Below are 19,604 nucleotides of genomic sequence, written 5' to 3'. Positions count from 1 at the left end.
TAGCTGGAGGTTTACTTACTACTCCGTATACCTCGCTTGTGTGATCAGATGGAATAATATGTGATCTATTGGCTTTTTGTATATTTTGATTGAGGTTTCTTTTATATTCTTTACTTGTGACTGTTTTACATTCTGTGAGGGATCCTTGGTAGAGGTTGTTTCATGGTAGACTTGATACTCTGCACTCTGCGTGGGATGCATTTCAATCAATCCTTTGGTAGAAGAGAAAAATAAATAAATAAACTCTTATTATAATACCCATATATATAACCTACTCCAATCCAAATAATACCCCTCACCCCTCACTATAGCACTCCCAACTACAGCATTAACTCACCAACGGATAAACGCTTATTAGATCTCCTTCAGACCAGGCAACGTCTGAGAAGACGGATACGGAGACCGATTGACACCGCCATCCACGCGCAGAACGACTTTCACGCTAATAGCCCTGGCTTCTCTGATGCAGCACGCTAGACACGTCCGTCCAACTCTGCCAATAAGAGCATGATATCCAAGTGAAGCGCACCACGCTCGGGCGAAGGTTTCCCTGTCGTGGCCGCCACGCGCGTCGACGATGAGCACTTCGTGCTTCTTGTGATGGTTGCTGTGGTTGCTGTGGTTGTTGTGGTGACTGCCCTCAAGGAAAGCGTCGTCAGGGACACAGTGCTCGGGGAGGGAGTCTAGCGATATGTGTTTATATTTGTACCCGCTGTGGAGAGGGTGGCCTGGGAGACGGTGGTGATGTCGGGGGCTTGAACTGCTGGACGGCGTTGATGTGCCACTCCCAGTGGGGCATGCGCAGTGATATGATATGAAGTTGCCCGGTGGGCGGCATTCGTGAGACGTGATGAACCGGACGTTGTACCTCAGTTGGAAGGAGACTTTCCAGGGTGAGTCAGTTCCTGAGGCGATCGAAAAGGTCATAAGGGCTCTGTCGACGATGGGATGCGGCGTGTTTTCCAATGACTGCCCGTCCTTTCCAGAGAATGTCAATGTCTCGAAGACTACGTTCTTCGGTTCTTTCTCCAACGGGGAGTCCAACGGTAAGGAGAATGCGCCGCTGACTCGCTCACCACGCCCAAGTGGTGTTGATTCATACGCTAATTTATTCCCCTGACGGATGCGCGGCTTTCCAGGCATTGACAGAGGCGGTTGAACAGAAACCTCGAACCATGAATTGTCCAGCGGCTGAACTGTCCAGGCATCTTTAGGCACAACCGCGCTCCTTATCCAGCCCAAGCACTCTTTCGTATCTTCCAGACTGGCCAGGACTCGACCGACAACACACTCTTTGCTCCACCAAGTCATTCCATTGTACGCAAATCCACCGTAGAGGTTTGCAATGGGCCCTAGTTTCGCGAGAGCATCTGAGTCATTCTCCAATATCGTAGCCATGAGGAGGTGGCTGATCTGCTCTCCGGGGAAAACAAAGCCGGACAGCCAGCTGCGGGTAATCCAACCACCAAGCTGCACAGAAGCCTTCTGATCTTGAGAGCAGTGGAGGGCTATCCACCGGCGGGATGGGCTTCTGGTATGCATTTCCTCTTTACTAAGAGGCGCACCAGCTTCGGCTGGCAGCATATTGTGTACTGGTTTATTATACGCATTAGTGACTGCTTCACTCATTTGACCCGACCCAATCGCAGACTCCAGGCCCGCTCTGAGTCCATCAAGTCCTGGCCAGCCAATCTCTTGACCAAACACAAGTAACCCTTGGAGCTGTTGGTCGAGGTATGTTGGGACCAGACTGCAGTTCCAGGCTGACTCAGTGGACTCGGCGGCTGAGCCAGACAACGATCTGTGGAGCAAATTTTCGAAGAAAGAGCGTGAATTCTTCTCGTGATTCTTTTCACCTCTCGAGTTTCCCGTGTGTTCTACGGGGTCGAAGCCAGGATGGTCAGGCTCGTCGGCCCTGTAGCTAATGTCAAACGTATCCATAAAGCGTCGTACCACCACCAAGTCCCAGTCTACCTTTCCGCTCCGTAGCTTCTCGAAATCATCTATGTCTTGAACGGTGATCTGCAATTCCTTGGAATTATCCAGAATCCCCACCCGGACAGTGGCATCGAGACGGAGAAGCAGTTCCGCGGCGAGGAGCATCTGGATAAGGAGCCACCTGCGCTCGAGCGTTGGATGCATCCAGGGTTTTGAGCACGTAGAAGGGTCCAAGAGATCACCGTCCGGATGAGGACCGGCTTCCCACAGCAGCTGTCCTGCATATAAACGCCACTCGGGAAGACTAAAATCCACCCACGCGTTCCTTGCGGCGAGGGTCATGGTCAAAGCCTTAATTTGAGATTTGAGGCTATGAGCCAGGCTGGAGTCCGCGAGCAGAGGTTTGGATGGAGGGTAGAGGAATTTAGTGAATAGGCCACTGTATAAGTCTCGGGTAGATTCGGTATCAAGGATCGTGGTTGCTTTCTTTCCGTGTAATAGTTCACGACGAAGGTTTGTTAACGTCCGCAGGCGTTCCACTAAGCACTGTAGATTAATGTCCCGTACGCCGATCTTTTTCCAGGCAGATGGGCCATCGCAGAGCAACTGTTTCCGGTCATATGGAGCGCCCCCAGACAGTGCATAAACGTCATGATAATGCTCCATCAGTTCATATACCTCCGAGGCTGGAATCGAGGAAAGTTGTATGTAATTCAATTTCCCCTTTGGCTCTTCAGGGTAGCGCACAGCATCCGCAACCGGGAGCTCTAGGAAATGACGAAACCCAACCGCTCCTGGGTCCTTTCCATTCATTGACAGCATGTTTGGTACTTCAAAAATTCCGATGTCGAAAGTCGCTCTTTTAGCGCCTCCGGTCTTCTTCCAACTATTAAGATGTATCGGCTCATCTTTGGAGATTACCCACCTGTCTGGAACAGGTAGATGAGCATGCAACGTACATAGAGTATACGACGGATGAGGCAGTGGTTTTCGGTCCCACAAATTTTGAATAGTAGGATCGTGGTCATCGAAGGGGAAGATCACCTGTGGGTAATGATGGTCATACTTGCCCCTTTCAAGGAGGAAGAATGGGGCTCCTGAGAAAAGAGTCTCGATTTCTTTTTTGCTGAGCGCATATTCAGATGACGGCGTAGCATTATTAACACCCTCTTGGTTGTGTCCCTTCGCAGACGGTTCATGCGCATGCGGGGAGCTCTGGGAACCCGTATGACTTTTGGCAGCTGTTGCCGTTGATTGCTTAGATTGGTTTGCATGAGTCTGTTTCTACGGTCAGATCCACTCCAAATTCTAAATGAGACTATCTGGGTGGAATATAATCGAGAAGGAAAGCTTACACTACCATGGTCCCTCTCCACTGTCGACATCTCCGATTCTGAATCATCTCGATGTCTCCGGAACAGATCTTGGAACACATTCCTGTCATGAGTGCCACGAGTCTGACTCGGCGCATTCGGAACAGATGCCCTTCTTCTCAATCTCAAATTCGGATTCCTAGGCACGCCATCGTCCTCTGCTGGCGCACCAGAGACAGAATGCCGACGGCCAAAAAAGAAAGACATCGTCTTTCGCTTCGAGTTGTATTGAAGTAACGTGTTTTGTATGCCTATACCTAGTTTATAGCTGAGAAAAGAATTTCTGGCTGTTCGGCATGCCGAGGTAAGCCGGCTATAAGTTGGTGCCCAAAGACAAGCGATCCGCAGCGTAGGAACTGATTGTCAAGCGATATCCTCATTTACACGGCGAAGAATCAACTCTTGTGACGGCGCTTATTATATATACAAGACTTATATTGCTAATGCAGGGACAAGGTCTAGAACAAAGGAAGAAGTTGAGTTGGAAGTGACGGGCAGTGATAATCGATGACGTCGGGCAAACCACGGGCCGGCCGAAGTTACCTGATTTAGTAGGAACCTCAGGGACGGTTTTATCTACATGGCATGACAAGTAATGGGGCAATTAGACATCTGACGCCCGATTTATGCGCTAATCGGGCCGAATGGCATTAATATTCGGAGTACGTGATTACACAATGTACCTTAATCAAAAGGCATTGTGACATGGTCTAGTATAACGTGGTTGATGCCCACTAATGTCAACCAACTCATCAGTCTAAAATACGTACGCCCACGTTCATATAAAATGGTAAATCATAAATATGTGCAATTTTTTCCCTCGAAGACAATAAACTAAAAGGACAGCAAGGCATCAGTCATTAGATTATTCCGAAGTCCTCCAGAGTTATTTAGTCCAATATCTTCGCTTAAGCGTGCTTGTGAAGGAATTCCAAAACAGTCTTGTATCCCCTCTCGTACTCTTTGCGGACTTCAGCGTCCTCGAGGTTCGAACGGGCTGCCATCCAGCCGTGGATCTGAGTGGAGAAAGTCTCAACGTAGTTCTCCTTCTTCAGGTTGGAGCCGAAGTCCTGGACATCCTTCGGGTTCTCATCCTTGGACGCGAGCACGGCCATGGGGATTGAGACCGACTTCGCATCTTCTGGGGCAAGCATAGCGGGGTGGCACTGCACGGCGGCCTTGAAGATCTTGTTGTCCTTGCCCGAGGCCAGGGCGGTGATCTTTCCACCCCAGCAGTAGCCCAGGATCGACCAGGACCCGAACTCGCCGTTGGGGGCGAGCTTGTTGGCTTCGGAGACAACATCTGGGATCTTAGAGAGGGTGCTTGGGGGCGCGGCCTTGGTCTGGAAGAAATTGCCGAGTTTCTGCTTGTGGTCATCGTTCTGGGGAGGGAACCAGGTAATGTCGGCGGGCTCGCCTTCGAAAAAGTCGGGCATGAAGACCCGGTACTTTTGCTCATTGGCAGTGGCGAGAATGTCGGCTCCCTGGATGGTCTGGTCGAAGAAACCGAAGATGTCTATTGACTTTTCTTAGCTATGTGGGTGCGGGGTGTCGATGGCGAGTAGTTTTTACGCACCGTAGATGACTAGGATAGCCTTGGAGGCATTTTCCGGACCAGTGACGTCTAAGAGCTGTCAATAAAAGCAGTAAACTAAGCCATCTAAACTGAAACATACATGTCTTCAAGCCATTGATGGTCTTGTATTCACCCTTGGCCTGGTAGCCCTTGGGGACAATGGGAGGGATACTGCAAACTATTAGTATAGTTCGATACTGTCAATCTTGAAAGGTAAAAATACTCACGAGCAACAGGCTTTGCTAACACCAGACATGGCGGCAGAAGAGCAATGAATTGGTCGAAATGATGATGGTGGGGTTTTCAACGACGAGAAGGACCTTCGCAAGGGAGATGTTAGAAGCTGCTTGTAAAACATATTTAGTGAGGAAACAACGCACAAGAAACCAAGACAGGACAATTGGCGACTACCAGACGTGTAAAGTCAGTGGAAGTTGCTGAGTATGGTAAGGGAATGATTTTCGAGGGATGAAAGCAGGAAGGCCGGTGTTTTTTTGACAGAAGGTATCCGAGGTATCGCTTTGACCCCACCTGGACAACCGACGTCATCGCCGCAACATCTCGGCAGCGTCCACGGTTACCTACATAGCTGATATCAACCCACTTTTCAATAGTCACATATATTTTAGGATGTAGATGTTCAGAATAATGTTCTATATATTACCATATTCAACGTTATCCGTGAAGACAGACTTCAAGTCGTGAATACTACTTCAGCACTGGATGAACGAATATCCGCTATATGTGGGGTCTCGATACACTTACCCATGAGCACTTTCTGCTGAAGAACTTCAACTACGCAGGTTTCAGGATCAAATATTAGAACCGATTATCAACTGTAATACATTTCAGCTCAGAATCCCAATTCCTTGAGTCACAGGTTTATATACTAGATGCCATAACAATAACACTTTTTGCTAGCATTCAAAAAGATTATCACTAGCCACCACTGTACCATATTAACACAAGAGATAGCGGGCTTACGATATACTAGCCAGGGTATTTCTCGAGACTTCTCAAGCTGATACATATTGTCCGGCTAAATTTGAATCAAGAAATCTAATTCTTCAATCTTCTGATTGCTCTCGACAGGTTGGTATCCTCTTGCGGATAAGAGGTTCTGTAATTTAACATTAGTGGATCTCGTTCTTTCTGCTTTCTTATAGGGAGCATGTCTGAATAATGTGTCTGAGAGCAGCTAGTCTAGACGACAAAATTGTTAGTTAGGGCAGTAGGCATTCTGAGTTAGTACTATAAATCCTCTGTACTGCGGAGGGTACGCATCTGTCATAAACCCTTCATATTAGACCCCTACAATAGCTTCAGATATAAGTCTCGATATAATGATATAACAGTCCTATTCAGGCTACCGCCATGATACTGTACCTAACAAATAAAAAAGTATAAACCATATGCTCATGTCCGTTCATGCAACGTAATCTCATGCCCCCAACATCATAACAATTCTCACTCATAAGTATACTCATAAGTATATCATCGACAGTAGCATAAGCACCAGTAGCTCGCAACCCACTCATCAATACCATTAATACCCCTTCTCCCCAGGAAGCCTCACATCCTCCCATCCGCGTCCATCCCCAATACCCGGCAAACTCTCCTCCCTCCGAATACCCTTCCACTCAGTCACATTCATCCACCCAATGCGCTGGAACCCGCCGAAGCCACCAATCCAATAAACCTGAGTGACAACCATGCGGACCCAGTGGCTCCTATGCGGGGAGCCCGGCCGCTCCGGCAGCCACACCCGGGCATCGGGGTGAGCTTTAAGATAGCAGGACCGAAGAGCCGCCTCCGTGTCCTCCGGGACAGGGGACGGGAAGGACTCGACGTACCCGAAGAGAGTAACGCGGGGGAGACCGGCAGGGCTGAGCGGGAAGCCGGGCCAGAGCGGCTCGGTCTCGTTCAAGTGGTCCCACCAGTCGAGGGTGATGCTGATGTTAGAGCCTTCAGCGGTGTTGCGGAAGGTGGTTTCGACTTCGAGGGCGAGGAAGGTCGGGTCGCCGTTGCCGCCGTTGCCGCTTGAAGGGGGCAGGGCCTCGTCGCAGTCTGAGATGTATTCTTTCTGGCTGATGGACAGGCCGGCCACGGCGGCTGGGACGTGGACGTCCTTGGGTGTGTGAGAGAAGATGGTGGAGGCTACGCCTGTGGTTGAGAGAGCGAGGAGTCGGCGGGCCATCAGGGTGGAAGTGAACCATGACGGTGCGGCTTCTGCCTCGGGGTCTTTCTCGAAGGTGTCAGCATTGTTTTCGGGGGTCGAGGGAAAGTTGTAGGTATCGCCTAGGACTGTCTGGTCGGGGGAGGCATTTTCGGCAGCTGAGAGGGGGACCGCTACAGCCTGGACGAAGAGCAAAGCTAGTGTGGAGACGAGGGCGAGACCTCGGTCAAGACCCTTCATGATGAGCCTTCGCTTTGGATGTAGATGGGTAAGACCTGTAAAGTAGAGATTTAAAGCAAAGATAGAGCTTGTAGGAAAGGGATGTGTTATGGAGGAAGCTACGCCAAGAATTGTCCCTTCACATTGGACTCCGGATGGTCTGATGATGAGGGTGACTGTGAGGGGAACTGCAACAACGCCGGATCTGATCTTATCTGATTACGCTAGGACGTATATAGCTAAGCGTACTGTGCACCTGACTAGCGCAACATCCGATTCCATCCGGAGGTTCCGGCACACTCCGGCATTGATGCCTGCCTCAGGCTGCCTAGGATGACAATGACTCACCGGTAGTTTGCAGCGCCACTCGATCGTCGGATGCTCACCGAAACACAGAGAACTGGAATAGCCAGTTCGGTGACTCATGACCTCTATCACGAGACCATGTCAGATAGGTGCCTCATGAGAACACTAGAGGCGACTACCAGCTGGTTCCATGGCTTGGTTGTCTCCTTGCGTAAAGGCCTTACGATGGAATCCACCGATGATGGCCTCAGGCAAAGAGGCATTAAGATCAAAGCCCAAATATCCCTCGATCAACCAGTCACAGACACAATGGAAGAACCCCTACTTTGACCAGAAAACTCCTTCAGAAAATAAAATATGCATTGTAGAACACTAAATCCGCCGCTACACCGTCGACCGAGATGACAAACAACCAAGAGAACAAAGCACACAAAGAAGAAACCCTGCCATTGCCGCACACTCCAGTTCATGATAGTAGTAGTAATAGTAATAAATATCCACGATATGGAACAAAGTAAATGATAAAAGATAGTGATAGAACCTCCCCGTCATAGATCATACACAAGTGGACTGCGGGTTACAGGACCACTGCACCAGACAGAGGTGGACGCAGACTCCGTCGCAGAATTCCAACCAAATCCAACCAACACCAGGGTATATACAAGACGGGAGATGTTTCCCGACGAAAGAAGATATGAGATAAAGTTCACACAAAACTTTTCCCACCGGATGTCTGCGGTTCCGCCCTCTGTAGGCGTTGAGGCTAAATCAAGATCACTCGGTCGACGAGTTCAGGATATTATGCAATAAACAATAACTTTTCCTTTCTACAGAAAAAAGAAAAGAAAAGAACAGAACAGAAGGCGAACCTGTCCACTGCATAAAAGTTCCGTCCAGCGAACGAATCTCTAACCTAAGTAATCCGCGCGCACGCTTGGATTCAGTGCAATCTTTCTCGCTTCACTACCGCAGCACGCACGCTTCATGCCTGCCGGTCCAGAAAGTGGAACGTTGTAATTAAGAGCGTGCAGTTGGGCAGCCGTGAGAGATTGAGTGCGCTGAGGCCCAGCGTTCATGAACAGACCTTTCATGTTTCCATCGGGCAACACAGTGCCCTCAGTAATGGTATTGGACTGCATCAGATGACGGACGTGGTTTTGCAACGCGAAATCGTCAGATCCGGCGCGACCGCGTTTCCGACACTGGCGCTGATTTCCGCTCTGTTGATTCGTCTGGGGAGCACGAGGAGCGGAACCAGACAACGCACAAAGGCTCTGGGCAGCCTCATGAGCGGATGTCATATCAACAGGAATTCCCAGTGAAAATTTAGACAGCTCCGAAACATGTCCAGTAGACCCAGTAAAGCTTTCGGGGGATTGATAAATGTCGTTGTAAGAACTCTCATCGATGGGGGAAGCAATGGCCACAGCCTTCCGGCTCTCCTTCATCGAATTGTTAGTACATCTAAGGGTAGCCTGAATGGCCAGCCGAGGCAAGACAGGGCCCGATGTAGTCGACGACATCGAAGAGGACCGAGACGAGTTAGCAGACAGAGTCGAGACATCCGAAACCATCGAATCTGGCGAAGACGCAGAAGAGGTCGAGCGAGCCAGAGAAGACCGGCGTACCATAGTGGGGTAGCTATCAAACGAGCCTGTCTTCGGGCAAAACGAAAGTGACGGGCGCTGGTCGAGCGTCGACCGCGCCATGCACATGTTTTGCGCCTGGGACATGGCAGCGCAGAAATAGCGCCGGTGAGATGAGAAGGAGCCAGCACTCGCGGCAGGAGTGGAGGCCATGCTCGACTGGGGCGTCAGCTGCGGAGTAGGCAGCGTAGGAAGCCGTGGCAACGACGGAAGGGATACATTGAAGCTGTCAGCTCGGGAGGCTTGCTCAAGAGTTGGGGGAGTCCGCTTGAGAACAGGTGCCTCCGACGGGAGGGTGGAGGGCTCGCTCGCGAAAGAAGGGAGGAAAGAGCCTCTCATGGAGGTACCACGAGGAGACGGAGAGCCTGCCATCGATCCGGAATCGGAACCCTCCATGCTTGTGGGAGTCATCGGCTCAAAGTCGATCTCTTCCAACTCAGGAGTAAGTCTTGGAATAACTGTCCGCCAAGTCTGGCCTTCGCCGGGTATGATACCAGCACCAGGAGTATACTTCAACACAATATCAGTCCACCGCTGGAAAGTGGCTTCGGGAATGTGAAGTTTCCAATCCACTGCTTGCAGAAACATCAACTCGTTCTGGTTGATCTCCAATGTATTCAGACCGGAGATTTTGCTCCAAGCGCGGGCGGAGTAGTTTCGGTCCTGGAGGTATTTGGAGGCGAGAATCAGGGCGGCAAGGAACATGCGTCGACCACACTGCATAGCCCGGCAGACGGGCTTACTCCGAGTCTGGTCATGGGCCAGATCGTGACTGGGCACGTGCGGCTTAATCTTAATCAGATAGTACAAAGCCACTTGCAACGTGCTATAACTGGTCCGCGACCGGCGGAGCGTCTCCTGGATGAAGGTGCGAAGGGGCAAAACACCTTTGCAGCCTGTAGTTGAATCACTTCGGAGCGCTACGGCGGACAAGGGCCAGATGGTCTCGACGATCTGCGACGCGGTGTCTTGATATAAATCTTCAGCTATGGGATCGTACCCGACAAATATTCAACCGCACTTACCGACGAGGTTGTCGACAAAGTTCACTTTCCGCTCCGACTGACGCAGCAGACAGGGCGGAGGCCGCGCGCAGGACACGCCGTTAGACTGGATACCGCTGTTTGTACGCCGCGGATGCTTACGCAATTCCGGAGGAACGGCGGCATCCGCAGCCTTCACCGCGTTGCCCCTCAAGGGCGCACGCGAAGGGCCCAGTCCCCTTCCTGCTGTTTGGTACTCACCGTCATTTTCCCAGATGACATCAACCGGGTTCGTCGAGGCGGAAGAGATGGATCCGTGGGAGGAGACTCCATCAAGAGAGAACACCGACGACGAAGAGGAAGATGCGGAGGAGGAAATGGACGATGCGTAAGGGTGCGCATACGACGCTCTGTATGAAACACTAGGGTTTGGATCTTTCAAACCCAAAACGTCAATCCCTGTCATATTCCGGGGAGCTATCCAGTTGAATGACCTGATTTACTTCAAAACAGCAAGTAACTCAAATGACCAATCAGGTGGACGGCAAACTTGTGTGGATACGGCAAGGTGCGCTCGTTTAAAAACCGTGAGAAAATCAAATATACCGTTGTGCAATAACCGTTAACGAGACGCTGTAAGACAAGAACCGTCTTTTATTCACAGGCGACGGCAGGCCTTGGAAAGAAAAATCGCCAGGGTGTATGGGTATCAAAAAAGGGCGGGTAGATCGGAGGTTAAAAGGTCATTCAACTATCGTTGGATGTCAAGGTAGGTCAGGTAGAGGGTGAGAACGTATATCGAGGTTTAGGGTAGGACGTATGGAGGTGGAAATAATCGAAGGGAGGCGCAAACAAGAAGTATTGTACCGATCACCGGTTGTAGATTCCAGGGCAGATCAACCAAAGTAACGTACGACAAAAGACACGTAGAAAGCGTATCGGGTCCACGCGACTTCCAGGACGACAGGTGCTGTATGAGTCAATCGATCTAGATGAGAGTAACAGACTTGTCGGACTTTCGGAGATCAAAGGCGGAGGATTCTGCAACACTGGTGACCGGAACAAAGTATTTCGAAACAACAAGGTACATCTTGATACTGTGGGGAGTATGTAGGTATAAAAAAGAGCCGCTACGACGGCGGACTGTTAGCAAGCAGGCAGATCCACTTATGTAGACTGATGCTTGTCCAGGCAGTCAGCTGGCTGTCAAGAGGCTCTTAAGAGGCGATAGACTATAGTCTGATGGCGAACAAGTACAGTCAGCAACTATGAAGTCCCCAGTTTTTCATATGCTTATGACTCTTCAAGTGTCAGGGAACCGCAGGTGCGCTGCCTATTCTTCGGAGGGCGGAGCGGTAGACTAGGTAAATGACTAACTGGGGGGGCGACCCAGTCAGAAAACCAGAAGTGGAAGGGAAGAGCAGGCAAAGGGGATGGCGAAATTTCAAGATCAGGAAGAAATTCGGCCAGTGGCACCAGGGAAAAGGGAATGATATGAAAGGAACGTGACTAACAGGAGATTCTCCAGAGGGAATGGGGGTTACTCACCGTGACCTGTGGCAAGAGTGGCGGAAACTGAGGAACAGAGCGGACCGCAGGGACCACGTTTTTCTGCCAAAAAGAACAAGCTTGAGAAAAATAGAAATCAACTGATGAGCGGAGAGGAAAATGTGACAAGAAAAAGAAAAACAAGAAAAATCGATTAATAGTCACAAAAATAAATCATATGGGATGAGAGATAAGGGGGGAGATATGACTCTTCAGAAAAGAAAAAAAAAGAGGTTGTCTGTCCCTTCTTCAGAAAGGATGACTGGTAGAGGGAAAGGAAAAGTAGAGGGAGGGAGAGAAGGAAGAGACGGAGAGAGTCAGTCAGTCAGCCCTGTTGGCGGTACGTAGTGTTCTGAGTCGTACAGTACGGCGACGGGCGGTACTTAGAGGTTCAGGGCGCAGGGACGTTGATCGGGAACGGATGATACAGTATGACTCTTTCACTCTTCACCCGAGATAGGGATTTCTGGGCCCGAATTGGGCATTTCATTGCAAAGATCCGCTTTTTTTCTTTTTTTACTTTCTTATTACATTTTTCTTTCTCATCAAAAGACAAATCATCATCTGGGGCTTGATCATCTGGTTCATTCAATATTTGATAGCCATTATTCATCGAATCGATCACCTCCGGTTTTTGATGTTACTCGGTCACCATGCAATACGGTCACTTTCTGTAGTAAAGGGCCGCTCTCGCTCAGTTACATGCAGCATGATATTACTCTTAATAATAACCTAGACTTTGATATATACCTTGACATAACATTGAAAAAGAATCCAAAGACGATAATATCGTAATTTTAATCGCCCCCGATCGGTATTATCGTAGTGGATACCTAAATCCTATCTCTCCAGAAAAAGTAGCTCTCCATATATCAATAGTATGGAGATAGAGCATCGAACTGGTACCCTCATATCAAAACCGAATGACTCGACCGGCAATCCATCGCGATATCGGCAGTTTGAAGAACCTTAGTAAGTACAGCTGTCAACCATGCTGTCGAACATGATAGTTGCAGACAAGACTAATAAGAATACATCCATGCCTTCCCGACGGTAATATTACATCTAATAACAATAGAGTCATAATCAGGTGCGAATCAACAATGGGCGACCAGATATCCACGACGTAAGAACTATTCGACATGAATCAGGATGAGATCCTTTTCCCCAGTGCAACAGACTGCAACATTGTCCCCAGCCGCCGAAGAAGTTTGGTCCGGAGCCAGTGATGTTTCCTCCGCCGCGCTCGTCAACGGCCCAAAAGGGTGGTGGTCAGCCAACCACCGCTTCTGGAGTTGGCCATTTGCCAGTCCGCGCCACCGGAGGATTAGAAGTTTTTTTTTACACTTTACTAAGTTCGGGACAGCCCAAACAGCAAGGCAGTGTAAGGCCGTGGCTGTACCTACAGAATTCTACCAAATTTAGGTCCCCAAGCAAATATTTGAATTATGACTCTCATGACAGGTCCTGGTGCCTGGTTACCGCCTATTTTCATTTACCGACCTTCGTGTCTACCGTATACTAGTAGACTACTAGTTATACAATTCAATAGAAATGCAGATAGGCAACTAAGGTAATCACCGGAGACGGTAGTGCAAGAAGAATCACTCAGCCAACTGTCCCTGTGGAACCCACCATTCCCGAAACGGCGGTAGTTCCCAGGCGCCAGGCAACAGGTTACAGAATGAATGAGAAAAAAATAAAAGACCACCTAAAGGTTCTCGGCACATGGCAAGTTCTCAATCATAAGGTACATATCCATGTCTTCGATGCATCTTCCTTACACAAGGTCACCTGTAACCTTACCCCTATTAACTTTGGATCGGCTAATCGTCTCATTAATTTATGAAAGTCCAGCCGAGCAAAGATTTCGGTTTCGCCCCCCTTTTTGCCTCAGTTAATGATCTGGGGTACTGAAGTTTAGGTAGAATCGACTAGGCAGCATACTGGACGGGGAATGTACCAGGTACTTACTGTACCTGGCCACCATCAGTCCAGATCTCCTGATGTCCGAGTAATGCAATAACCATCCTTTCAGCTTCTCTAAACCACCACCACCCTCCTTCCAACTAACTTCACCAATCTAATAATACTATCACAAAACTATGGCTGTGTCAAACGCTCCCCCTTCTTTCCCCTATAGACAGACCTCCATACGTAACCATCGATCCAAAAGATCTAAATATACCCCAAACACCATCCAAGCCTCGATGCAAATCCATACCTACATACCTCCAAGGAGTATAACAAGAACATAACAGAACATAACCCAAACATAAAAAGTCTAATAATAGTTTAGCTCGAACGCCCGAAAAGGAAGGTTGACAAGAAAAAAGAGAAAGGCTGAGTAACCACTTACGTCGTTCACTACCTAATCCATGACACCACTTACCCACTTTCAACAGTAAATCGAGTCATGGTCTAGTCCACTTCGGGTAGAAGTTTGTTTTCCGAGGTCGAGGAAGAAAAAGGAGGGGTGTGGATGCTGTCCCGCCAATGAGACTTGGGGTATTGTTACCGGGGGGGATTTAGGGTGGGGGGTGAGAATTCGATAGCCCCGCATCTTTTGGTCATGAAATACACTGTGTATGGAGGGATGACTTTGAACAGTGGGTGGTCTGGTTGAGGTTGGGAGGTGAGATTTGTTTGATCCAGTGGTTAGGTGTGCTTGTTCTTTACTAAGTATTATACTGTGCTTAGGTGAGTAGGGTTACAATCTCAGTAAGTCGTGTATATATGCACCCTCTCACACACATCTACCATATCAACTCCACCATGTAAAACAAAACCCATCTATCTCTCCACACAAGCAATATCAAAATCAAAAGAGCTACAGTAGTACACAATAAGCAAAAAATATCCACTCCGCGATCAACACGAGTCCAACAGAAGTACTAGTGCAACAAGCTAAACCACACCCTCCCCAACCTTAGTCGAACCCTAGAACTCAAAGCGAAACCATCCACGGCCAACCAGAACCGATGCAATTCCCATCCCCAAGAAAATCTCACCATGCCATCATTTGCGGGGTCGGAATCATAGTTCCATAGCAAAAGCTGGGAGATGAAAAGTACTGGTTCTTGTGTTCATGTCCGGCCAACAGAATCTCTTCCGTGTCTAGAACCGATGGTGTAAGCTTGACACTCGCCCCTTTGGGCATCTTGCAGAAGGATGATGTATGCTAATGCATGCATGCTGCTTGATGGATTCACTAAGGTATGATGTCGGGTTGGTGTGGTTTTGCCTTTAGTGATTAGTAGTGGATGGTGGTGTTTTATGGAGCTTTGGGATATAATCTAGGGCAGTAATCGGTTAGGGATGTATGTACATGGTTATAAACTAATGTACTTCTAATGCTTTATATCTCCATTTGTCCAGCATGGGATTAAATATGCTTCAGATCTATCACTACACGCTATATCCTCGCTACAGAAGTCCTTACGATCGGTCCAAACTTGCTCAATAAATGCAAGCACCTCGTCGAGAAGTCCCTGTAACCTCTCGACTGCCGCCAGCTGCCCTCCCTCATAGATGTCATGCACGTAACACACCTTTTCATGCTCCTTCCAGAACACAGGATTCACGGTTGTCAATCAATCAATCAAGATTCCATCGTCTACCTATATAGGTGCCTCGCCGGTGCGACAGAATATATGCTAACTACACGTAACAAGCCCGCAAATCCCATATAATATAGATAGATATATTTAACGAACCAGCGTATAACCAAGTCATAGAACTATGTATAACAAAAACACCTACCCCATGTATAAATAGTAGAATTTCCTATGCTATCCTCGCGTATACCCCATCTCCTCTACTCATTATATATTTCGATAGTGAAGTAGAGTGTCATCAGTTGTGAATATAACATCTCGAAAGAACATCATATCAGCTCTATGTAACTAGCTGTTAATACCATAGGAAGAATAAATCGTGTTGGATGAAGTATACCAAGGTGGACTGGGGGATGGATGCTCTCTTCATGGAACAGAGGGCGGCTTCGCATGTGGATAGCCTATGTTTATATTAAGTTGAATATATAGTTTGTCTGGGTTTCTAGAGTAAATATCATACGTTTTCTAGATATTATATCGATAAATATCCAGATCTTACATAGAATATTATAAAATAAGAGAATCTGCGCTTGACTATGAAAGCGAGGCCACCGATGGTTCATTGGAAAGGAACAAGACATTAGCGTACTTGAATGGCCTGTCGACCTTCGGGTATGGAGGTTTAGCATCGACCATCAGGACCAGTGCCTGAAACCAGCGTAGCTCCAAGGGGATGTCTTTCAGGAAATGCGGTTCGTAAGTTGATGTGGAAATCTTGCTTTCTTGGTTTTGGTTTGGATGATCTGGAGTCATTTGTCAGTGCGGAAGGTGAGCGGGATTAATTGTCAGGCCATTAGCACTATCGATTGAACCTGGCGATTTATAATAATCTTTATTTGGTTATCTTTGGTATCAACGTTTCGGAGGGTGGTTTCAGTGAATATGACTCTGTCAGAGAAGAGTATCTCAAGACGGACTCTTACCCAGATTGATATCAACTTAGTTCGCAAGTAGAGGGGCTGTATGTGGCAACCGAGTACCACGACGTGAAAAAGGCCAAGTTACTACCCTAGAGATTTCTGAGTAAAGGGCACTTTCTGCATTGGTTAGAACACCAAGAGAGATGACTGAAGCTCTCCTTACAAGCCTTTCCAATATATCCACCATTTGATGCTTTAATCATTCCGCAGTACTATGGTCATGATGCTTGTTGTCGTCCTATTTCCAACCAGACAGGATTAATACTGGATTCACACGTAGTGACAGTGCCCGGGCAAGGATTCCCCTGCCAATGGCCTCGCACAAGAAGAGCGAGAACCAAACTTGTTCGACAGGGACTGACCGCGCTATGAATGTGACAGCAGTCATTCAACAATAGCATTAGTACATGCCTCAAAATCTCGGTCTCTCATCGACTGGTGGCACAGGTGAACTTTCACCTCCGCCTCTCACGCCTCAGCAATCTTCTCAGAATCACAGGCGACCAGACTCGATGCTGGACGTTCACTTTGCCCGACCTCATGGAGAGCCTTACTGTCTCGCTCCCCTATGTTTGGTATTGTTTTTCAATATTTTGGGTTCTCCCTTACCCGTAAATCTCCGGGATCAGAAATAGGACTGGTCGGTTAGACAACGTCTTGTCACACCGTCCCTCTGGCAACATCCACTGAGGCCAATGGCTAAAAGCCGCTCTTATTGGCTCAATGCGAGGCAGTACATGAGAGAGTGATTTTGACCCAACGAAGCAGATTGCCGCGACGCTGCAAAGTGCATAGCAGTAAATCTTTCTGACGAAGAAGAACTTGATATATCCTCACCGTAGAAGCCTGATTCTTCGATACGGCGAATTATATGGCACTCCCATCTCAATAGTTAACTTCATCGATGTCACCGTGAGGCATCATTTCGTGGTGTGTCCTATATTACCTCCCATCTTCATTCAAAGCATAACTGTAGCTAACCGTCTAAGCATAAGTGTTGGAATGAACGCTCCCGGGAGACACAAGCGCACATAGGGGTTTTGAGAACTAATGATGATTGTGATCGTCGCTGCACGATCCTGTGTTAGACAGAGGCAACAAACAGATGGTCGAGGCGCTCATTTCGGCGCATCCGCGGGCGGCTTCGAACCCAATGCATGCCCTGGGGGTTGCCTACGCCTGTTATCACGATGAAACTGCTTTTGAGGCCGAGAAGGTCAGGGTTTGAAGACATCAGTGGACTGTGTCCAGAAGGTATCCCACCAAACGACCCACCTGTCATCCTGCCAAAGTAAGTCTATGTTGAAGATACTCAGGGTGTTGCTCTCGAGAGTGCGATGTCGCTGCACGACTCCAGAATAACATTGGCTACCTCCCGGTAACGACAGATCGCCCCAAGAAACGTGTCATGAAACCATTACAAGACACAGCTTCCAGTATAGTTACCAGCGGCAGAGTGCCATCAGACCAATCGAGAAACTTCTCCACGATCCTATTCATTGGAAGGAGTTGTCAGTGTCGGTACAAGAAATCTAAAATATGCCCCCTACCAAGTCAGGAATGTAACTGAATTTATCGAGATAGCATTGCTGACACCCGGGATCGGGACGGTCAGGGAAGCGGAAGAGTATATGTGCAAGACACCTTTCACGCCGATATCAGGATACTTGGACCATCCCGGACTTGTATACACTGGGACAGGGGATCGCCGATGGTCGAGCCGTCACGGGGATCCCGAGACTACCGTTGGCACCATTCTGCGGAGCAACATAGGCGCACACGCCGCTATTACCGCCGGGCCAGGCGACGATCAGTCGTGGGCAGACTTGGCTGAAGTCACGGCCCGGAAACGGACTTGTGACGACGACTTACCTTACTCAGCCGCATTGTAGTCCGAGTAGAAGTAGTTATCGACTGGAAGGTTGCTCAAGACGAATGTGGACGGAAGCTCTGGACATGTCGCCGAGTGCAAAACGGAGTTTAGAAAGGAAGACTGCCATCTGTTAACTTGGATCAATCAATCAATCAATCAAGATTCCATCAACCTCCTAGAGTCTCGCTGGTGAGTCAGAATTTGCGTCGAATACGCCGAACAGAAACCCCCAGAAGCCCATACTATACAGATATACATAAGAAAACGACGTGGAGCCATATAAAAAGCCGTACACAGCCAAAACGCCTTCCACAGTTATGAAAAGATAATATACCTGCACCATCCTTGCGCTCACTTCCCCTGCTCGCCATATAGTTCCACGTAGGTGAGATCTCAGCCTAGGTTGACCCCGTAGGTCATGGCGTGACCGTTTAACCAGCATGTTCGCCGTCTGTTCCTGTGGTTGTTCGCTCATAGCTCTGTGTCAGCTCCACCTTGCAAAATTGACCCAGGGCTTATTTGTGTATAAACTCGGCAACGTACGGATAGCCTGCGGGTGCGATATAATATCCTCATAGTCTGTAGCCTTGCCGCGTAGCCCCCGAATCCCAGCTATATCATGAGGCAACGCCTCGCACAGATCAATGTACAGCGGATATTGCAGGAGGGCATATGTTAGGGTCTGGGAGCTCTCCCGCAGGAACACCGGTCTGACTCGGCCGTTTTCGTCTTGAACAAAAAGCTGCGAAGCTCTATCTGATGCGTGCAGCATCTGAGTGGCGATCACCGTGTGCGGCTTAGAAAGACCCAGAGATTGTTAGCTTGGATATTCCTGTTGCTTGGAGCACTAACCAGACCGAGGGGAGCCAGAATAGACACTAGGCGCCTAGGAACCCGATTCCGACAAGGGATTTCACGATGTACCCGATCGAGACGAGACAGGTGCGTAGGAAACAATCCAATAATACATTTGCCGTGCGAACTGGGATTTAATTGACTTTCGGAACGTGGGGTGACATCCATGGAGGTGAGAAGTTAGTATGGAGAAGTGGATCGCGGGGAACAAAGTTTGATATACAATTCGATTATCAAATCTATGGCGGGCAACTCCGACAATTGCCCGAAGTTTATACACTGGATGCATAGCGGTGTGTTTTGTAACTTGGTATTGTTTATTGTTATTTTAACGTAGAATTATGTACTTGAACCTGGATATTTTAATCCAGCTTCATCTGGTAGGCCTATTTGTTAGGCATGGTTGTGTCCTCCATACGGCCCATCTGCCGTGTGTATATATATGCACGGCAGGAATCTCGTCCAAATGGCGAGAGCCGGGCGTGATGGGGTATACTTTGTATACTTTGTACATGAGTTCCTCCCATGTGTATCTGTATGTAGTTCTGTCCATCCGAACTCACCGTAGACTTCC

At 48.6% G+C, this 19,604-nt stretch overlaps 4 protein-coding genes across 4 annotated transcripts; all 4 read right to left on the bottom strand.

The window, feature by feature from the left end:
* Positions 1-354: 354 nt before the first annotated feature.
* AO090009000496 (uncharacterized protein) lies at positions 355-3,323 on the bottom strand (the record flags this gene model as incomplete). Its single annotated transcript, XM_023235505.1, has 2 exons — positions 355-3,179; positions 3,299-3,323. The coding sequence occupies 2 exons, from the start codon at positions 3,321-3,323 to the stop codon at positions 355-357; spliced, it is 2,850 nt and encodes a 949-aa protein (XP_023088679.1).
* An 896-nt stretch (positions 3,324-4,219) lies between these two features.
* AO090009000495 (dienelactone hydrolase family protein) lies at positions 4,220-5,143 on the bottom strand (the record flags this gene model as incomplete). The annotated part of the gene is made up of 4 exons (XM_001816895.3): positions 4,220-4,827; positions 4,888-4,935; positions 4,988-5,058; positions 5,115-5,143. The coding sequence occupies 4 exons, from the start codon at positions 5,141-5,143 to the stop codon at positions 4,220-4,222; spliced, it is 756 nt and encodes a 251-aa protein (XP_001816947.1).
* Positions 5,144-6,433: 1,290 nt separating this feature from the next.
* On the bottom strand, positions 6,434-7,303 carry AO090009000493 (uncharacterized protein; the record flags this gene model as incomplete). The annotated part of the gene is made up of 1 exon (XM_001816894.3): positions 6,434-7,303. The coding sequence occupies one exon, from the start codon at positions 7,301-7,303 to the stop codon at positions 6,434-6,436; it is 870 nt and encodes a 289-aa protein (XP_001816946.1).
* A 1,193-nt stretch (positions 7,304-8,496) lies between these two features.
* AO090009000492 (putative G1/S-specific cyclin Pcl5) lies at positions 8,497-10,550 on the bottom strand (the record flags this gene model as incomplete). The annotated part of the gene is made up of 2 exons (XM_023235492.1): positions 8,497-10,188; positions 10,479-10,550. The coding sequence occupies 2 exons, from the start codon at positions 10,548-10,550 to the stop codon at positions 8,497-8,499; spliced, it is 1,764 nt and encodes a 587-aa protein (XP_023088678.1).
* Positions 10,551-19,604: the final 9,054 nt, after the last annotated feature.

Source organism: Aspergillus oryzae, chromosome 1 (genome assembly GCF_000184455.2).
Source record: "Aspergillus oryzae RIB40 DNA, chromosome 1".
Classification (NCBI taxonomy): domain Eukaryota; kingdom Fungi; phylum Ascomycota; class Eurotiomycetes; order Eurotiales; family Aspergillaceae; genus Aspergillus; species Aspergillus oryzae.
Note: the sequence above shows the minus strand (reverse complement) of the source record. Positions and strands in the feature narration are given on the sequence as shown.